We start from the raw sequence: 17,595 nt of genomic DNA on the forward strand, positions 1-17,595 counted from the left end.
CCCACAGCCCCACGACATGTCCGCGACAAGCGAGAGAAAACAGGGAGCAAATAAGAGGCATAGACATACCCTGGAGATCGGCAAGGGTTGGCTTTTCTGTCTTGCGGAGCCAATCCCTTCCATCTGCTAGCAATGTCGATTCAAGAAAGTCGAAAGCACGCTTTACTTGAACCATCGCCTCGGCCCTAAGACTGGGCATATCCTCCATCTTCAACTTTAGCCCCGTTATGAAGGAAGATCTATCCTTTAAAAATGCCGGGTTCTGTAAGGCTGGCATGTCAAACGGCATCAGTAGAGCTGCGTTGAGGAACAGCCCTCCATCCGTCGCCCAGGTTTCAAGTAAGTTCTCCAGAGCTTTCCCATCACTGTCTGTGGCCCCAAGCTTCCCGTTTGGGAACTGCTCCTCGAGCTTTTTAAGGATCAATCGACTATCACAGTATATGTCTTTCCCAATGCTCAAAACGGGAATTCGTCGGTACTGGACGCCGAGAGCCGCCAGGTCCGGCCGTGGCAGAATAGGTGGTTGTAACTGGTGTTTCTGTCAGCATGCATGCTCCTTGCCACCTTGACGAGAAGATACTTTTTGCATACACATTGTTTGTGCTGGATCCCACGAAACGTAAGGTACCTTTAAACCACCAGTTAGTCAAATAATCTTTCTATTTCGATATCTCGATGTTTGTTATAGGCCCGCATTGATTACGTACCACGAAACTCGTCTCCCATATGGGGACAGCGAATAGTGAAATAGTACCGGCGTTACTTCAGAAGGCATAATTGATTACCTCGTACGGAGTATGCTATCCTAGTTCAGGGCTGATTATCTTGAGTAAATGAGCTTCTTGACTTCCCGACTTCAAATGGGAGTTTCAAGGGTTACTTTATTTCTTCTGAACCTGCCATTCGAGAGTTGCGCCAGGGGATTCGACATGGAAGCCGAGGTTCGGAGTACAATGGAAAACAGTTCATCCGCTCTCCGTCGCTTGTTTGACCAATAAAAGCAATATCCTCGCTTAACTATATCTCGCGGCAAACAGCCACTACGGAACCATGGGTAAACTACCTAAAAACCCCGCTTACTAGGGCACTCCTTAAGTCTGATCCACACTTACATTGTAACTAGGGCCTCGCGTCTATACGTCTATACAATGCTACCACAGTGCTTAACGAGCAGCTACCTGCAATATAAACAAGATACCAATGCTGTGGCATCGTGGCTCGCCAAAACCGCTAAAGCCTGTGGGTACAGTAGTGACCTGTAGGGCCACGAAACTCCCCAGCCGAAAAAGAGTGGTAGAGCGAAAGGGAAAGCAAGGAAAGCAGCAAAGTCTCACGCCAATGCAATAACTAAAAACTCTACACCGACCAAACCACCGACATATGTCATTGCCATTCGCGACTTTGTCCCTCTGGCCGAAAGTATTATCAATTACAAAGCTCCTAGAGTCCGAGTCCCGTCCACATTTAGCACCGCCTTAACGCGAGCTATATCTGCAAGACGAGCTCATCATAGCATCCTTGGCGAGAAGAATGGAGCGAAACAAGATGGACATACTCATTTTATCAGCGTCCTTGAGCGTGTTCAAAACATTCTACAGCCTTTGTTCTCAGACCAGAATCAGGATACCTTGGCTAACAAGTTCGACAACCTTGACGTTGAAGAGCCTTCGGAGGAGTCTGCTCCAGCTCCAGATACCACATTCCCAGAGACTTCAGAATCCGATGCAGATGCAAGTTATGAAGCAGAAAAAGTACAAGACCTCGATGAGATGTACAGCGCGTTTTGTCTTATCATCCAGGATTATCATGATTTCCGTGTCGCGATACAGGAAACATGGATGGGCTACCGGCAAGGCGTGTTCGATCTCGTCTCTGCGTCAATCATGACTAATACAGCTCTCGAGTTTGCGCGTCGGTTAGAGAAGGATGCTGCACCACTGTTCGACAAATTTGGTGGCTCAGCGATGGTTATGGAAGTAGTATTTGAGGCGCAATGCAAAGGTATGGGGGAGGATAAATACTTTAGGGAACGACCTGACGACGACCTTAACTTTCGTGTTTGGGAGGCCGCGACACAAATTTACTTTCCAACCTACATGTTTCTCCAAGGATTTGTTCTCATGGTAAGTAATCACAATATGCCCATCATCAAGCCTGGCTATTATGGCATTTACGACCCTTCCAGCGACCGAACAAAGAAAACGTCAAGGGAGAAATTCAAAGAGGATAAGATAATCCTTTCAGAGCAATTCACTGAGTTTGCATTACTCTGTATCTGTGCTCCTGACCTGTTAGCAGCAGATGAATTTATACTCAGCTGTAAGGAGGCGTTCAAAACCCACACAGTCACTCTCTTCCTCTCATTTGCAACACAAGTGTATCTTGACATCCATCATACGCTACGTGCGGATGTGCGACGTGGTCTTTCTGATTTGATGGCCACAGCCGAGATGATTGATGAGTCGATCAAAGAAAACCTTCAATATCATAAATCCCTTCGTATTATGGGGTGGCCTCGGTCCAATGATGCCGTCCTGGAAAAGATTCAACAGTACATCGATCTGTGGGTCAACAGAGACCCTGTCGGAGAGGCTAGAAGGAGACTCAAGCAGCCTCCTAAGGAACACCACATGATGTTGTCCTCGCATCCTTTATTATGCGGGTTAATTACCTACAGCCTAAAAGCACCATTCCAAGAACTCAGCCTGGCATTTACAGACGCATGGGGGTCCATATTATATACCTACCATCTCTACCATGCGGTAAGACAGGAAAATCTGCTCCGGAACAAATGGCTAGATATGGATGTCATAATGGGAATTCAAGAGAAAGTTTTTGTTGGAGATCAACCTAAAACTCCGGAAGATTATCTGAAACAATTTGCACTAAGTATGGGGTGGTCTGCAGCTGCATTCGCAAAAGATAGACGTCAAGGAGCCTTACCCGTTTCATCTCGTGGTCCCAAATACCTGAAAGAACTTGCACCAGTTGCACAGATGTTCAAATCAAGATTCTCCGAGGGCTCCCAGCAGACAGATTGGACGACGGCAGATATTGAGCAAATTATATCCAAATCTAACTAGCATTGGGATGAAGAGGATTCTCCCTCAAGGGATATACGAGTATATTCTAGGTCTCAAACGAATAAGGAGCGAAAGGAACCTACCTCGGGACCAGTGAATGTGGCCGAACTATTGAAACAACTCCGGAACGCTTTAAATGCTGAATGCTTGGAGCTTAGTATACCATATCTCTCATTGCACCGAATATGCTGGTCGGTTCTTCGCAATATTCATGAGCACTGTAAATCAACTCTTCGAGGCATGTTTGGAGGTGGCTACATGGAAAGGGAAAATCAGCTACCTTTTATTGTGGGCTATATATTTATGGCTGCAACAAATACGAAAAAGCTAGCGGGTCTGTTGGGGGCTCAAAAATCGGATGAAGTTACTAGCAAGTTGCTCCTTGAAGCAGCTACCGTTATGGATGAGTGTATAGAGAACGTCGGTGGGCAGTGTTTTGGCATGCTAAGACAACTCAACATTTTTGTCGCAGGTGATACTGATGATGACGATGAGGGAGAAGGGGAAGAAGATAAAGATGAAAACAACTGAAGTTGGATCTGAGGGATGGGGCCTAGGTTCCTAGATCCCACACACTATGCATAGGGAGATTTTCGGCAATATCTAGTTACCGAGACAGAGGAAACAACACTTAAAGACTCTGTCTATTCTCCTCCCTCGAAAAGAAATCGATTGAGTCATTCAACTGCTTCACTCTCTCTCCCCATGTCAACCCAGAATAGAGAATTGAACATCGTCAATCAAAATTTGACTTATATCATTTATACCACTATACACACACATTGAACTGGTAGATCAAACGGTACCCGGTCTGATTTGAATTATCAGTGGAAATATAGCATTTTTTCCCTGTTTCACTCAGCGGCACAGTTATAACTGCGAGTCTTAGCTCTCCAACTCATCTTCCGTAGGTCATCATAACCGGGATAATGAATTTGAAGCTCCGATCCCTGACAGTTTGATTGCCTATTCAAAGCATGTTAATGAATAAAGCCCATTTGCTGACATGGGGGGTAACGTACGAATATAAGGTACACCAGCTTCCTTTGTCAGAACCAGCTGCGTTCACACCATTGACTCCGCCGTTTCCAGAGGGGAATTGGTCAGTGATCGTTACTGTTATGTGAATTAGTACGTGCCAGGATCGAAAATCCAGGGAGATAGGCCATGCCAACATACCACAGCTCCCGAAGGCGGTTCGATAGTACTCGCAGTGGCCGACAAATCCCGCTCCCGAACAAAGATACAACCCTCCATGAGATCCCTCTGGAAATACGCGTGGATCTCCATTGCCCTGTCTATTCAGGACTTGTTGGTCATAGGGTGCAGCGTAGGTGGTAATGGCAAGGGATAGAAGGGTAGTAAAGCTCAGGAGGAATCCCATTTTGGATTGTGTTAACTGGATGAGATGGTATTCAAAAGGATATCCGGGCAATTGTTATAGGAGATGGGCTCAGTTTCGAAAAGAATAAGTTGATATTTGGATACACAGATCTCGAGGAATCATAGGCCTTTTATAGCCTATGTTTGGATAGAGAATGAACGTCATTTTGCTGTTCTAGTCTTTCCACAATCAATTTCAGCCCTTGAAGATGCAGTTATCGCTTAATTGACTCAGCCGTTCCAGCTGAAGTCCATGCCCTTGTCGTATGAGCATATATCATGCTATATGATGTTGGCATTGATGCAGCTAAAGGACGACTCGCTCGCTTCGCATCTGCAAGTCCACGTAGCGAGTTACAGAGGTAAGTAACTGCCTGGTTACATCCGGCATAGACCAATCCAGCCCGCTTTAGCTGCGAAGCAAAATTATTATCACGCAAACAATGAATATTCAGCTGTGTAAACTAGTTACGCCAAGGACGTATAACCAGGTAGTTACTAGGTAATCATTTGTTGGACACAAGGGACAAAAAGGCGTAATGCCCCAAGGATACCTTGGGTAAGAATGCGAGTCGTAGCTAAAGTGGAATATTTCAACACCATTTGCCATAACAGGTAGTTAATTAAGAGGCGACGCGAAGGGAGGGAGAAAAAGAGGAGAGCAAAAAAGAACACTAAAGTGGGTGATCATAAACATGCGGATCGTCAGGATTCGCCGGTGGTCACCCACCCAACGGAGAATAGCCCTTTACGCGTTTGAGGTGACGAGCAAGTATAATTATTATAATAGAGGGGGGGTTCATAAGAATGTAAGAAAAACAGCAAGGTATAGAGTAAATCCCACTAAATGGGCAACAGAAGAGCAAAAAAAGATGGGTGATCAATAAAAAAATACATACGACAGTCGGGATTCGCTGGTGGTCACCCACCCAACTACTAACCGACCGGCAAGTGGCTTAAGTACAGCTGAGCGGACGGGAAGCTCTGTTTTCCACTTCCTGTGGTCGTATGTGCTTGATACTTAATTGACAGCGTTGATATAGGGTTGTTGCATTTTGACTCGTCAATTTCTTATGGGAGAGGACGTGCGTTGGATATAAAACACTATATATATGTAGGCGGAAAACCAGATGGCAAAGGGTAAGTGAGGGCAGAAAAAAATCAATTTTCCTAATCAAGTGCTGGAAGCACCATCTTTCGCATCTATTTCCTCTCGAGCCCTTTCGGGAGATGGGATCCACGGGTCTGCATCACCAAGCTTCTGGGCAACCAATCCTGCATTGCCTGGGTTTTTATATTTCGCTGCAAGCTGGCGCTCGTAACTCACGTTCCTCAACCTTTCATGCTCGCGGGGTGTAAGACGCAGATACAATTCAATGCCCACGAAATGTAAGAACGTTGCCACCGAGCCTGCGAGGACGGACTGGAGTTGTATGCTTGCCCCAATGGCGGCTGGATCAGAAGCGCCTAGATCAGCTCTGACAGGGGCGTAAAGTCCAGCATTACCCAGTCCCGGAGAAATGGTGGTATTGCACATTGGGTATGCGCTGGTATAGGGTGTTGAAATATTGTAGAGCTTCCAGGTGAAATCAATCTGGTCGCAGGGCCAAGTGACGTAAAATTCGTTCGCGAGGGAGCGGAAAATGGGCAAAGATATTTGAATGAGAGGCCGCATGGTTACTATGCTTCCCATATAGAACATGGCTCGTAACATCCAGGCTCGGTGTTGTTCGATTTGCTTCCGGCGAATATTGATGTAGGCAACTATGATGGAGGTTGCGGAGGCGAGAACAAGTACCCCGTTATTGAACCGCGAGGTCGGGCTACCATCGAAGGCGTGGGGGGTGATTATTATCACACCCGCGCTTGAAACCAGGAAAAGAAGCATGATAACGTATCCGTTCAGTCGATGGAATAAAGGAGCCTTGTATCGAATTATCGGGACGAACTGCAGAATCACAAGGAGCATACAAGGTAGAATTGCTCCCAGATGTAACATGATGCCGACCTTATAGAGGTTTTGTCGGTAATAGTACCATTCACCGGGGATAATGCCTTCTCTGAACTTGTTAATGTCTAGGTACTGAAGACGGGACAATGTAAATTCAAATAGCCCACCGGCAAAAATGAAGAAGAGGATGAAGTTGTATGATCTCTTAAAACCAACAGCCCCGATTAGGCGGTGCCAAAAAGATGCGAACTGTGATTTTGCCATCGGTAAAGGTTGTAATAAGGGAAAGATCAAGTTAATCTTTAACGGTGATTGATATTGTTTCTCTATCAGTTCCAGAGAGAATCAAGGACATTAGAGGAGCTTTTAAAGCCATCTCTGCAGTTATGAAATCAGGCTGTAGCTGTTGATGGCAGCTGGGTTCACTCAAGATTGATGATCGGTGGCTATCAAAATTGCCTGAAAATATAACTACTTATAGGCGGTTCAATGTGGAATATCACCGATTTATGGGTATAAACATGCAGTTTCATTCCAGATGTGGTCAAATGTTGGGCTGCTAAAGAACAAGATGATGTGTACAAGGATGTTGTGACTTATAACGGCTGCGGCTGGTGTTGAGCGTGATAACGCTTTTCCTAAAAAGGGCATTACTTCGCAGAGCTCGCCATATTTAGCCATTCTTTGGCTCCTCATTGGAGGCTGTGCGAAATCCAAGCCGCAGGCGGTTACGGCCGCGGGAAACAACGAATTATTTATCGGCTTGACAATGCCCATATAACCACTCACTAGATTTTCTCACCAACAGTGTGACTCCGTTCATGATGGGTCAGCGGAGTAGCCCCTCAGGCAGTTAGTGCTGATAAAACATCTGCGTGAATCAGGGTGTTCCGAAACGTGCTGTGGAATGACTCGGAGATAAATGGAGTTTGCTGATAAGCCAAAAGTCCTTAGGCTGACAAATACATAACTAGCAACAAATAGGCTTTTTTATATGTACGCTAAGTGGGTCCAACAGGGGCCAGCACGGACTATTTTAAGGTTAGTTAGCGCCAAGTCCCTAACTTTCTCGGGCAAAGGCGTGGACGCTCATCTCCATAGATGCCGGATATAGAGCCGGTGGAAAAAAGGCACAGACTGCCCGCAGGGTACGAGGTCTGGCCGGCTATGGAACGTTATGTTGGCCCTCCATGAGACGTGGGCGAGCATTCCGCTTTTCCTGACTCACTCCGGTAACTAGCAGCTTGCCCGTTAAATATTTACCCCTCACCTTTCACAATCCGACTTCAGATACCCTGTTTACTTTCTCTCACTACGCAACGACTCTTACCGTCTCATTCGCGGTCTAAGGGCTTCTCTCAGTACGGGATCATGAAGCTCTCTAACATATTCCAGAGGCCGCCTCGTTATGTCGTGGCTAGTATTTTGTGCTCCCTCGGGGGGTTTTTGTTCGGAGTTGACACCGCAATCATTGGCCCAGTGACTGTGATGCAGTCATTTACCAGTGCATTCGGCCATCCAAGTCCCACGCTTCATGGACTGATTGTATCTTCGATTCTTATCCCTGCCGCCATTTCCTCCTTTCTAGCTGGCCGTGTTGCAGATGTGCTCGGCCGGCCTCCAGCGATCGCCATCGGTTCTGCTATTTTCGGCCTTGGTGCTGCGATTGAGGCTGCTGCGGTGCACCTCGGCATGTTTGTTGCTGGCCGAGTGGTTGCCGGTATTGGTGAAGGCCTCTATTTGGGCACCTTGGTCGTGTAATTACGCCTTGCCTACGCCATAAACTTGGACATTCGAAACTGTTCTAATGCTTGTTACAGGTACATATGTGAAATCTCGCCCGCCAGGCACCGTGGAAGCCTCACCACTGGACCCCAGCTTCTCATCACTTCTGGGCTCGTGGCTGGTTTCTTTACATGCTACAGCTCTGTGAAAATTGTCACTACCCTCTCCTGGCGGCTGCCATTTATCCTCCTTGCTTCATACTCTGCTACCTTTGCAGTGATTGCCTACGTGTTTTTGCCACCTTCTCCAAGATGGCTAGCTGATGTATACGGCCAAAACACAACTGCAATTGACGCAGCATGGGATCGTTTGGGTGTTTTGCATGCTGACCGAGAAGATATGCCTCAGCCAAATGAGAGAGAGGAGCCTAAGACAAGATCTAAGGTCAGTACAACTTTGCAACCATATCTCCATATTCAATTGTCTTCTTTCTTTAAAAGTATACTAATTGCAATTGTTCTAACAGATGCTCGATGTCCTTTCTGCCGAAGCCCGACCAGGTTTCCTACTTGGTATCTTCCTTATGGGTATGCAGCAGCTAAGCGGAATTGATGGTGTTCTTTATGTACGTTTTCATCCTTTTATATATTTTCAACTTCCTCTAACATTATACAGTATGCCCCTTTACTGTTCCAACAAGCTGGCCTCACTTCCGCAGGCGATACATTCCTTGCATCAGGTGTCTCCGCTATAGTTATTTGTGCTGTTACAATCCCTGCTACGATCTGGGCAGATAGCTGGAGTCGTCGCCGTAACACAATATATGGTGGGATTGGAATGGCCACAGCCATGTTTGTTATTGGTGGGCTGTACGCTGGAGATGCAGTACATTCCTACGGCCCTGGGCGCTGGGTTGTTGTCGTCTCTATTTACATCTATACGGTCATCTTTTCTATCTCTTGGGCTGTTGCCGTCAAAATTTATGCTGCTGAAATCCAGCCACAGAAAACTAGAGCAAGCGCTACCAGCCTCGCCCACGGTAGCAACTGGGTCACTAACTTCCTCGTCGCCCTCATCACGCCAACACTGCTCGCAAATACTAGTTACGGCGCCTATTTTCTTTTCGGCAGCTGTACCCTTGCCACAGCTATAGTTTGTTGGTTCTTTATGCCTGAAACTCGCGGCCGTACACTGGCTGAAATACAACAGGCCCTTCGTGCTAGTCGTTCTACTGGGGTTGAGACTCCTGCAACCGCGCTCTGGAGAAGGGCACGGAGAGCCCCTGCTATTACAGTGACGGAGAATTGAAACGGCAGTGACCCGAGCTATCTTACTAGAAATTTTGGGTAGTATTTGGCTGTAACGGGTTGATAACGTCTTGGTTGCCAAATCGCACATTCCTCTTTTATCATGAAAAGTTTTTGATTTTAGCAAGCGATTCATAGTGATAGCCGATTAATAGGAGTTACCATGAGTGATATTTCAATTCTCAATTTGGAGCTCATTTAAGCTGACGGTACTTTTCTTAGCAGCTTTGGGTTTAAGGGAGCTAGAGATGAGTGAAGTACTCTGGAGGCACTTGAGGCAACATTTTCCAACGTTTTCCAACATTCCCTGTAGCTCAATAGGAGTAATCAATTGAACCCAGTGACCTCAGTCAACGGTGTATCTTGTCATTGCTATGATACAGTCTCATAAGGTGTGCTCCGCAGGGTTAGACCACAGTGATAACGGCTGAAGTTCTCTATTCCTAACAAACTCAGCTGTGCGTTGATGCCGGCGTTAGATTACTGTACTTGGCGCCTTACACACCGGCTACAATTCCATTGAAGAATTCTTGTTGACTTAGAAGGTTACATCAAGAAAGCCTGGGCGACATATAAGGAGGATCCCAATCAAGGGCTTAAAGCTTTGCTTCAGCGGTGCATTGATGAAGTCGGCTCAAGAGAGGAGAGTGCAGAAGGCCACTTTCAAAATGCTGGTATAACAGTCGAGAATATGTGATTGCATGTTAAGGATGAGAACACCGGCTCGGCCACCAGAGTTCCTTTGTATTATTAAGCACCTATAATTCCCTTCCCTAGATTTTTGGGACAATAGGTTTTGATGAGTATCACTATAGCGTAAAATAGGCCTCAACTGTTCTCGCTAATGTGATCCGTCGCAGAACGTTAACTTTGACTTTCCCATCCGAACGCAGGGAAGGCAAAGCCCAGTGTGCTCTTTTAAGCGGTGTATTGACCACTGACGGTCCTTTCTAAACTCCGGTACCTCATGTTTGTAATCGTATTGACAGGGAGCACTCCGTTCATCGGGGACCGGGTCTGGAATACTCTCTGCTTGCTCTATTGCCTTAGAGATGGTGACTAGGCCCGTTGGCCAAAGACCTTGGTGGCGGAGCAATTCCAAATATGCATATGCATATTTGCTTGTCCACCCACACTTGTGGACACACATTCCACCGCTTGTAATTCCGCCGATGAGTATATCTCCTAGTTTAAGTCTCGCAGAGTTCCTTTGTTCTTCTAGAAAACCTGATCCGACTGGTCAGCCATACATACTATGAGCCAGAGGAGTCGACCAGAGGTCCGTACAGAATACTTTCCAGCCCATTACCGACCCGATATTGTCAGTAAAAAGAGAAATGTATGAGCCTCCGTAATCAAGTATCAAAGCTTTGGTAAGATCCCTGAAGGCTTGTGCGTTCTGGAAAGCGTATGCTGCCGCAGTTAGGTTCATTAGGTCATTAGCTTCCATACCCTGAGAATACAACAACCAAGATGCGCTCGCAAATCTTAGGGCATCAATGAAATTGTATTTATCTGCCGTAACAGCAACTTTGAGGATATCATCGGAAGCTATCGCACCAGGCACCATATCGTTTCGATAGTGTATGATAGCACAGATATACTTCATTGCCATCGCATTGTCTTTAGGTAGGGGCACCTCCGTGGACCCGTTTTCGAGTAGATCACGGCCTTCTTTCCAACTCGGGCTTAGCATGGTAGAAAAGACTTGTGAAGTTGCTTTCATGGTCAGCGAGCGTACACGTAGTCTGACGTTTTCTGGCCCAACAACTAGAATAACATCACCATCCCCAGCGATGTCCACGATTGCCCCAAGTTCACTGTTTCCAGCCATCTCGGATTTGAGAGCAACACGTCTTATAGGCGAAGTATCGTTTTGGAGATGCACGTAGGCTGTTAATGAAGGTTAATCTGTAGTTAACCATTTGATTGAAATAAGCGCTAAATTGGAATTCATCTAGTGTTTCTTGGTGAAGCCCACATTTTTGAGCTGACCTCAGGTCGGGACCTAACGGGCCATCTTTATTCCGGACACCACTGGGGCTGCATCCGACATCATGTATGGTTGGCAAGAGTAATGTTGTAATTCTTTTGCTTTAATCACAAACTCAACAGTAGCGGCTCAGTTCAGTTAACTATTATGAGTGGAAAAGCTCACAACCACATTCAACCCATCACCACCACCACCACGACTGTATAAATAACAGCCGACTCATAGCGCATCTATTTGGCATCATTAACTAATGCTATCTGAGGTAATCTTTTCGAGTGGCGAGCTTCTATTTACACGTGGCCCATTCGCAGAATCATGGATGAAACTAAGGGTAGTTCCCAGTTTGATCCCTTGCTTCACAAAGAAATCGGGGTCGGAATACTCAAAGATGAGCTCAAGGTGCAAGTTATTTTCTAGGGTCACTTTGCAAATCTTCCGGAAGTCAGACTTGTATGCCTCATCGGTGGCCTCGGATTCCAGCCACTCGCAGTAGTCCTTCACGGCGTGTTCTGAAATCTAGGAAGTGCAAGCTTCTGCGGAGGGGATGGCTGCCTGGTTGGCGATGCTGGAGTCACTGATGTTCGTCTCCATTGATATTAACCGGAACATATGATATTCTCATATCTGGAGTATTATCAGCTTTGTTCGATTTTTTCCCTACCTAACTATCCTGAATCACTCGGCGGATATCATTTGGAACATCATCATGGCTTATAAGGTCGCCGCCCTCATCAACGTAATTAATACTTAAGCCGTCCCAAATGTGGGGCTCCCAGCGAAGCGAGATACATCGCGTTCGATTTTTGTCCCATGAAACTTCAACAATATTTCTATTAGCAACTACTGATTATATGACTATGTAGTTACCCCGTACACATGGTCACTCCATTGTGATTACAGCCCTGAATCGAACGGTTCCCTTGACCATTGCATCTGAGGAAGGTTGTTAGCCACTCATATACCATATTGTGTTTGTGAGAGGAACTCACCATATGCCTCGTTGACCTTTGCTAGTGGGAATGTTTCCACCATGCAATTGATTCCCTCGAGTTTTGCGAATTCAATGGCATCTTCGGAGTCTGTGGCGTGGCCACTGGGCCAGCACTGAACCGACAGACCACGGCGTACCTGGTTCTCAAATCAGTTGGCTGATTCTCTATAAGGAAAGATTGAATCGCGGCCAATATGAACTTACCATGAGGCCAGTATTTATAGTAATATCCCCGGGGACTATAGGGGTGAATCAGCAAAAGCTCAGAATCAATATTGAGCTTAGATTCTTAAAAGACTTACCGGATAGAACGAGAAGTTTGCCCAGCATTCCCAAACCCTTGAGAAGTGGCTCCACGGCGTTTTTGCTCGGCGCTGTCGAAACGATCATATCCACTCCTCCGAGTTTCTGCAACTGCTCGCCGACATCACCCTTGCTGCCGTCTATATATATGTGGGCGCCTAGATCTCTTGCAAACTTCTCCTTATCAGACCCCCTAGACAAGGCTACAACCCGATACCCGAACCTGTTTGCATATTGAATTGCTAGATGGCCCAGGCCGCCAAGCCCCTGAATAGCGACTGTAGAGCCGGGTATCAAGTTCATGTTGCGCATGGAGTTGAATACAGTCACACCGGCGCATAGTATGGGGGCGAATTTTGCTGCATCAACATCTGGTGGAATTCGCACGCCGGCCTCGGAACGGAGCAAACAATATTCAGCATCTGTATTTTCTAGTTAGCTTTATACCCCTCGACTGATGATTGAGAGAAGCTACATACAGCCACCCCCCTTGTTCACGCCGTTGACCAGTGCATTATCACACATTTGGTAATAACCTTTCTTACATGGTCTGCATGTGCCTATATCTCTAGTCAGCTTTCTCGAACGAGACATTCCTCTTTTGCAACTAGACATGTACTAACCGTCATGACCTCCATGCCATGCGCCTCCAATTCGATCACCAACTTTCCATTGTGTCACTCCTTCGCCGACTGCAGCTACGTGTCCGATGATTTCGTGTCCTGGCACTCTTGGGCTATGAAGCAGGATGTTAGTCCTATCACTTCTATATCTAACAAAATGATGAAGTACTGAGCATACTCACAGCCCACCTCCCAAAGCATTTTTCTGTACAGCAGTGTCCGAGTAACACACTCCACATGTCTGTACTTTCACCAAAACCTCCCCCTTTCCCGGAGGGGTCATTGGTACCTCTTCGAGGACCAAAGGAGCACCAACCTCCTTGAAAATGGCCTGCTTGAATGTCTTGGGAATATCCATTGTAAGGTAGAATCTTTGACTATGGGTTTGGACTGCTTCTATCAATCTCAACAATTCTAAGGTTTGAAACGGAAACGGCCACTGGGAGGGGTAGAGCTGGATTTTATATACAACCATCTCATGCCTGCGACACAGCAGATCGGATTTACATTCGGCCTGCACGGAGCTAGAGCTAGGGAGATACGTCTAAAATCCAGGCCGAAACTAGATTTGAAAGCAACACTGGGCTGTGTTAATCCCGATTGCTTGACTTATTTTCGATCGATAGTTTATGTGCTGATCATGATATACATTTTGAAGATTTCAAATCCAGGAACTAAGCGTGGAGATAGCTGCGGAGTTAAAGGACGAGACATGACAAAGCAGACTTATGCCAATATAATGTGTTTGGCGACGCGCCACCGTTAAGACCGATATTTGGCATTTAACCCAGGCTGAATGAGTGGCTTGCCGGAAGGAAATCTTCGTCAAAATTCCCAACTAGATATTAATAATCTACGGGAAGAGCTGCAAGGCTACGTTACAGGGTGCTGGCAAAACGACATGAAAACATGGCTTTGAAGACATATCACTCAAATATAAATAGCTCCAAATTCAAGGCTGCTCACTATGTCCTCCAAATCGTGGAAGGAGTTGGTTATTGTCTTTCCTTTTGCCCCGTAGATAGAGGATGTAGATACAGTGCACCATAACGACGACGTGTTCTGTTGCTCGTGTTTGCGGCGATTGAAAATTGGGAAAGATGCGCCTGGTGATAGCGATAAAGTTCCTTATATAAGCAAAATGCGGGGTCATAAGCTCAATTTGATTGGACAGCAGAATAGGGGCAACTTATTATGTCATCCCGCTTTTCTTGATTTTGAGTTTTATTTTCTGCTATTTCGACAGCAACATCTCCGTACCAAGAGAGATGAAGAACAGCATTCTTCGGGATGAATCTATGGAACTTTCATTGGCCCCTGTCCCTGTTTCCTAGCTACTTCAGGGTCATATTCTTACCATCCCACTTTTGTGTAATTATACCCCTCTCCAATATATACAACCAGCCGGCTCCATCAAGACCGTATCATGAACTGGCACCGACTACTCCTTAAGCAATCTACGCTTCAATCACCACAATTTCCCTTCACATTCGGACAGCTTATACAGTAGAGACCTATGGCTGCGAGAGAATATGTCCGATTTGATGTTTTTGGCCTGTAACGAAGTGGTTGCCCGTTGTGCAATTTTGACAAAGGGTGCGATGACCGTAGTTTCGCAGCTACATTTGACAACCTGTGGGTTATTGTCAAACCCACTCTTTCATATGGTAATGAAGGCCATGCCAGAAATATGTCTCTATCCTAACTGGTTTGCTATGATGAATAAATAACAATAGACCATAGCCTTGGGCGTTGTTGGCATCCGGAAATCCTCTATTCCATATATACTTTGAGGCTTTCTAGAAAACATGTATTTCTAGATGGGTATTCCATCTGGACGCTAAGTCGGTCCCTATATTCTTAAAGCATAGATTCTGATGGGGAAAGTAGAATGGTTTACATTAAGCGCTACTTACGGATTCCCGTTTGATATGAAAGCTGATCTTCCATGTATAGCCATGTAGCAATTGTCTACTTTATTTGACTGGAACTTGGGCTAATTCCAATCATTTTTTAGGGGTGACACGTGCTGGAATCTCTGGGGAGTTGGCCACCGTGCAGTAGAATAACCGAAGAGCTGACGATTCTACGGTACTTTCCTCCCAGAGGTATCCTCACTACGCCGTACATCGGCTTCGGTCAGTACGAGGCTTCACGAGACACCTGCCCGTAAAGCCAGCCACGCAGCACGGATACTGCTGTTATAATACCGCAGCCTTATCCGTCCACTCCAACCCCTAACACCGTCTTCTCCTTTTCTTTTTCCATGTACTTCATCATCCGTCAGTTTTCAATGCCGAGTCAGCTGCTGAAAAAGCCGCCCGGAGTTGTTGCCGGCCCGGGCCCAGATGACACATCACATGACCGGGCCAGGGACCAACCTTCCGCGCTCAGATTTTTTTTGCTCCGAATTCTTCCATCTCTTCCCAGATCACCAACGCTCTCAACTCTCAACTCCTTCAACTCGTCCTCCTCCCGTTCTCCCATCCTTCTGCGTCTTGCGCATCCATCACCGTCGCAATGGCTTCCGCTCCCGCTGCCCTGGCTCAGGCCGTCCCACAGAAGAAGCCCGAGGGTGCTGCCCTTTATGCTCGTTTCTCCTTTGCCGGTGCTGTCTGCTGCTCTGTCACCCACGGTGCTTTCACTCCCGTCGATGTGTATGTTATCACACCCGCTGGCATCAATTGATTGTGATTTTACTGACGGATGCATCTCTGAATAGCGTCAAGACCAGAATCCAGCTTGACCCCGCTACCTACAACCGTGGTATGATCGGTGGTTTCCGCCAGGTCATCCAGAATGAAGGTGCTGGTGCTCTTTTGACTGGTATCGGCCCAACCTTTGCCGGTTACTTCCTCCAGGGTGCCTTCAAGTTCGGTGGATATGAGTTCTTCAAGAAGCAGTCTATCGACATGCTCGGCCTTGAGACCGCTCGCCAGAACCGTGGTCTCGTCTACTCTGCCTCTGCCGCCAGTGCCGAGTTCTTTGCCTCCATTGCCCTCTGCCCTCTCGAGGCTACCCGTATCCGTCTTGTCTCCCAGCCTACCTTTGCTACTGGTTTGATCAGCGGTTTCGGCAAGATCCTCAAGACTGAGGGTGTCGGTGCCTTCTACAGCGGATTCGGACCTATCCTTCTTAAGCAGTAAGTTTTGAAAACTCCCCTCGCAGGACGCAAAAGCTGTATCAAAGAGAAACTAACGCGGATTGTGCAGGATTCCCTACACTGTCACTAAGTTCGTTGCTTTCGAGAAGGTTTCTGAGACTGCTTTCTCCTTCCTCGATAAGTCTAAGCTCTCTGACGCTGCTCAAACCGGTGTCAACTTGGGATCTGGTCTCATGGCTGGTTTCGCTGCCGCTATTGTCTCCCAGCCAGCTGATACTATGCTTTCCAAGATCAACAAGACCAAGGGTCTTCCTGGTGAGGGCATTGTCTCCCGTCTCGTCAAGATTGCTGGCGAGCTCGGTCTCCGTGGTGCTTTCGCTGGTCTTCCTACTCGTCTGTTCATGGTTGGTGGTCTTACTGCTGGTCAATTCGCCATCTATGGTGACATCAAGAAGGCTCTTGGTGCCACCGGTGGTGTCGAGATTGCCAAATAGACTCTCCATAGCGGACTTTTTTCGCATGGTTTAGATAGGTGGCAGGAAAATGTTTTGGTATAGAAATGAGGGTGGCTATATCTTCAGCCATTTTCATTTTTTAGAGTTGGAGATGGGTTCTTTTTCTTTCTTTTCAATCACCCCCCCTTTCCCCAAGATGCGGTGCCCTCCACATCCTCCGCAACTTTAGTGTATAATTGCATCGGGCCGGCCAAAAAACAACTGTACACTCTGGCGGGCGTTATCATCTTGTTTCAATGACTGTAATAGACTGTTTCCTTGTGCTTTAGATTTCTAGGTTGTGCAGGTGGTTGCTGCATGGCTTTTCTACAATCCAGAGACATTGATGTTATGTTTCAGTTTGCAGATGCTCTAACAAATTGGTTCTAGTTCATCGTCTGCTATCGAGATTGCCCTGCCGCGGAACTTTGTTGCAACTCTTGCTGAGCCGACGTGTTACTTGAGAAGCACTAAACTCGCGCTTGAATACCCCATTAGCGTTTGAAACTATCTACACATCACGGATTCTCGGTCAAAGCGTCAACAATTTGATATTATGTTGGTCCAAGGTGATTCCAAGCTACCTCCATTCTGTTTACTTCTCGCATCAATGGAGCAATCGCAGAAGATGGAAGACTT

General features: G+C 46.6%; 8 protein-coding genes and 1 non-coding gene across 9 annotated transcripts in view; 3 read left to right on the forward strand and 6 right to left on the reverse strand.

Moving 5' to 3' along the window:
- The window catches only part of MGYG_03964 (hypothetical protein), a gene marked incomplete at both ends in the record, with an annotated part of 1,560 nt that extends 785 nt beyond the window's left edge, over positions 1-775 (reverse strand). The window contains 3 exons of the mRNA XM_003173744.1: positions 70-529; positions 592-628; positions 708-775. Of these exons, the coding sequence (XP_003173792.1) occupies positions 70-529; positions 592-628; positions 708-775 (565 nt within the window). The remainder of the gene's footprint in view (positions 1-69; positions 530-591; positions 629-707) is intronic.
- A 425-nt stretch (positions 776-1,200) lies between these two features.
- On the forward strand, positions 1,201-3,083 carry MGYG_03965 (hypothetical protein; the record flags this gene model as incomplete). The annotated part of the gene is made up of 2 exons (XM_003173745.1): positions 1,201-1,239; positions 1,263-3,083. 2 exons carry the CDS (start codon positions 1,201-1,203, stop codon positions 3,081-3,083), a joined length of 1,860 nt encoding a protein of 619 aa, XP_003173793.1.
- Positions 3,084-3,937: 854 nt separating this feature from the next.
- On the reverse strand, positions 3,938-4,467 carry MGYG_03966 (hypothetical protein; the record flags this gene model as incomplete). Its single annotated transcript, XM_003173746.1, has 3 exons — positions 3,938-4,049; positions 4,106-4,199; positions 4,263-4,467. The coding sequence occupies 3 exons, from the start codon at positions 4,465-4,467 to the stop codon at positions 3,938-3,940; spliced, it is 411 nt and encodes a 136-aa protein (XP_003173794.1).
- An 891-nt stretch (positions 4,468-5,358) lies between these two features.
- On the reverse strand, positions 5,359-5,474 carry MGYG_10010. Its single transcript, XR_001951130.1, has one exon. It is a non-coding gene; the product is annotated as a 5S ribosomal RNA (ribosomal RNA).
- Positions 5,475-5,640: 166 nt separating this feature from the next.
- MGYG_03967 (hypothetical protein) lies at positions 5,641-6,681 on the reverse strand (the record flags this gene model as incomplete). The annotated part of the gene is made up of 1 exon (XM_003173747.1): positions 5,641-6,681. The coding sequence occupies one exon, from the start codon at positions 6,679-6,681 to the stop codon at positions 5,641-5,643; it is 1,041 nt and encodes a 346-aa protein (XP_003173795.1).
- A 1,107-nt stretch (positions 6,682-7,788) lies between these two features.
- On the forward strand, positions 7,789-9,450 carry MGYG_03968 (H(+)-myo-inositol cotransporter; the record flags this gene model as incomplete). Its single annotated transcript, XM_003173748.1, has 4 exons — positions 7,789-8,174; positions 8,238-8,586; positions 8,669-8,767; positions 8,818-9,450. The coding sequence occupies 4 exons, from the start codon at positions 7,789-7,791 to the stop codon at positions 9,448-9,450; spliced, it is 1,467 nt and encodes a 488-aa protein (XP_003173796.1).
- Positions 9,451-10,290: 840 nt separating this feature from the next.
- MGYG_03969 (hypothetical protein) lies at positions 10,291-11,283 on the reverse strand (the record flags this gene model as incomplete). Its single annotated transcript, XM_003173749.1, has 2 exons — positions 10,291-10,676; positions 10,737-11,283. 2 exons carry the CDS (start codon positions 11,281-11,283, stop codon positions 10,291-10,293), a joined length of 933 nt encoding a protein of 310 aa, XP_003173797.1.
- A 1,039-nt stretch (positions 11,284-12,322) lies between these two features.
- MGYG_03970 (alcohol dehydrogenase) lies at positions 12,323-13,717 on the reverse strand (the record flags this gene model as incomplete). The annotated part of the gene is made up of 7 exons (XM_003173750.1): positions 12,323-12,375; positions 12,432-12,570; positions 12,638-12,672; positions 12,736-13,158; positions 13,216-13,272; positions 13,360-13,472; positions 13,542-13,717. 7 exons carry the CDS (start codon positions 13,715-13,717, stop codon positions 12,323-12,325), a joined length of 996 nt encoding a protein of 331 aa, XP_003173798.1.
- A 2,139-nt stretch (positions 13,718-15,856) lies between these two features.
- On the forward strand, positions 15,857-16,956 carry MGYG_03971 (mitochondrial phosphate carrier protein; the record flags this gene model as incomplete). The annotated part of the gene is made up of 3 exons (XM_003173751.1): positions 15,857-16,016; positions 16,082-16,501; positions 16,572-16,956. The coding sequence occupies exons 1-3, from the start codon at positions 15,880-15,882 to the stop codon at positions 16,954-16,956; spliced, it is 942 nt and encodes a 313-aa protein (XP_003173799.1). The 5' UTR covers positions 15,857-15,879.
- Positions 16,957-17,595: the final 639 nt, after the last annotated feature.

Source organism: Nannizzia gypsea, genomic scaffold (assembly GCF_000150975.2).
Source record: "Nannizzia gypsea CBS 118893 supercont1.3 genomic scaffold, whole genome shotgun sequence".
In the NCBI taxonomy this organism is placed as follows: Eukaryota; Fungi; Ascomycota; class Eurotiomycetes; order Onygenales; family Arthrodermataceae; genus Nannizzia; species Nannizzia gypsea.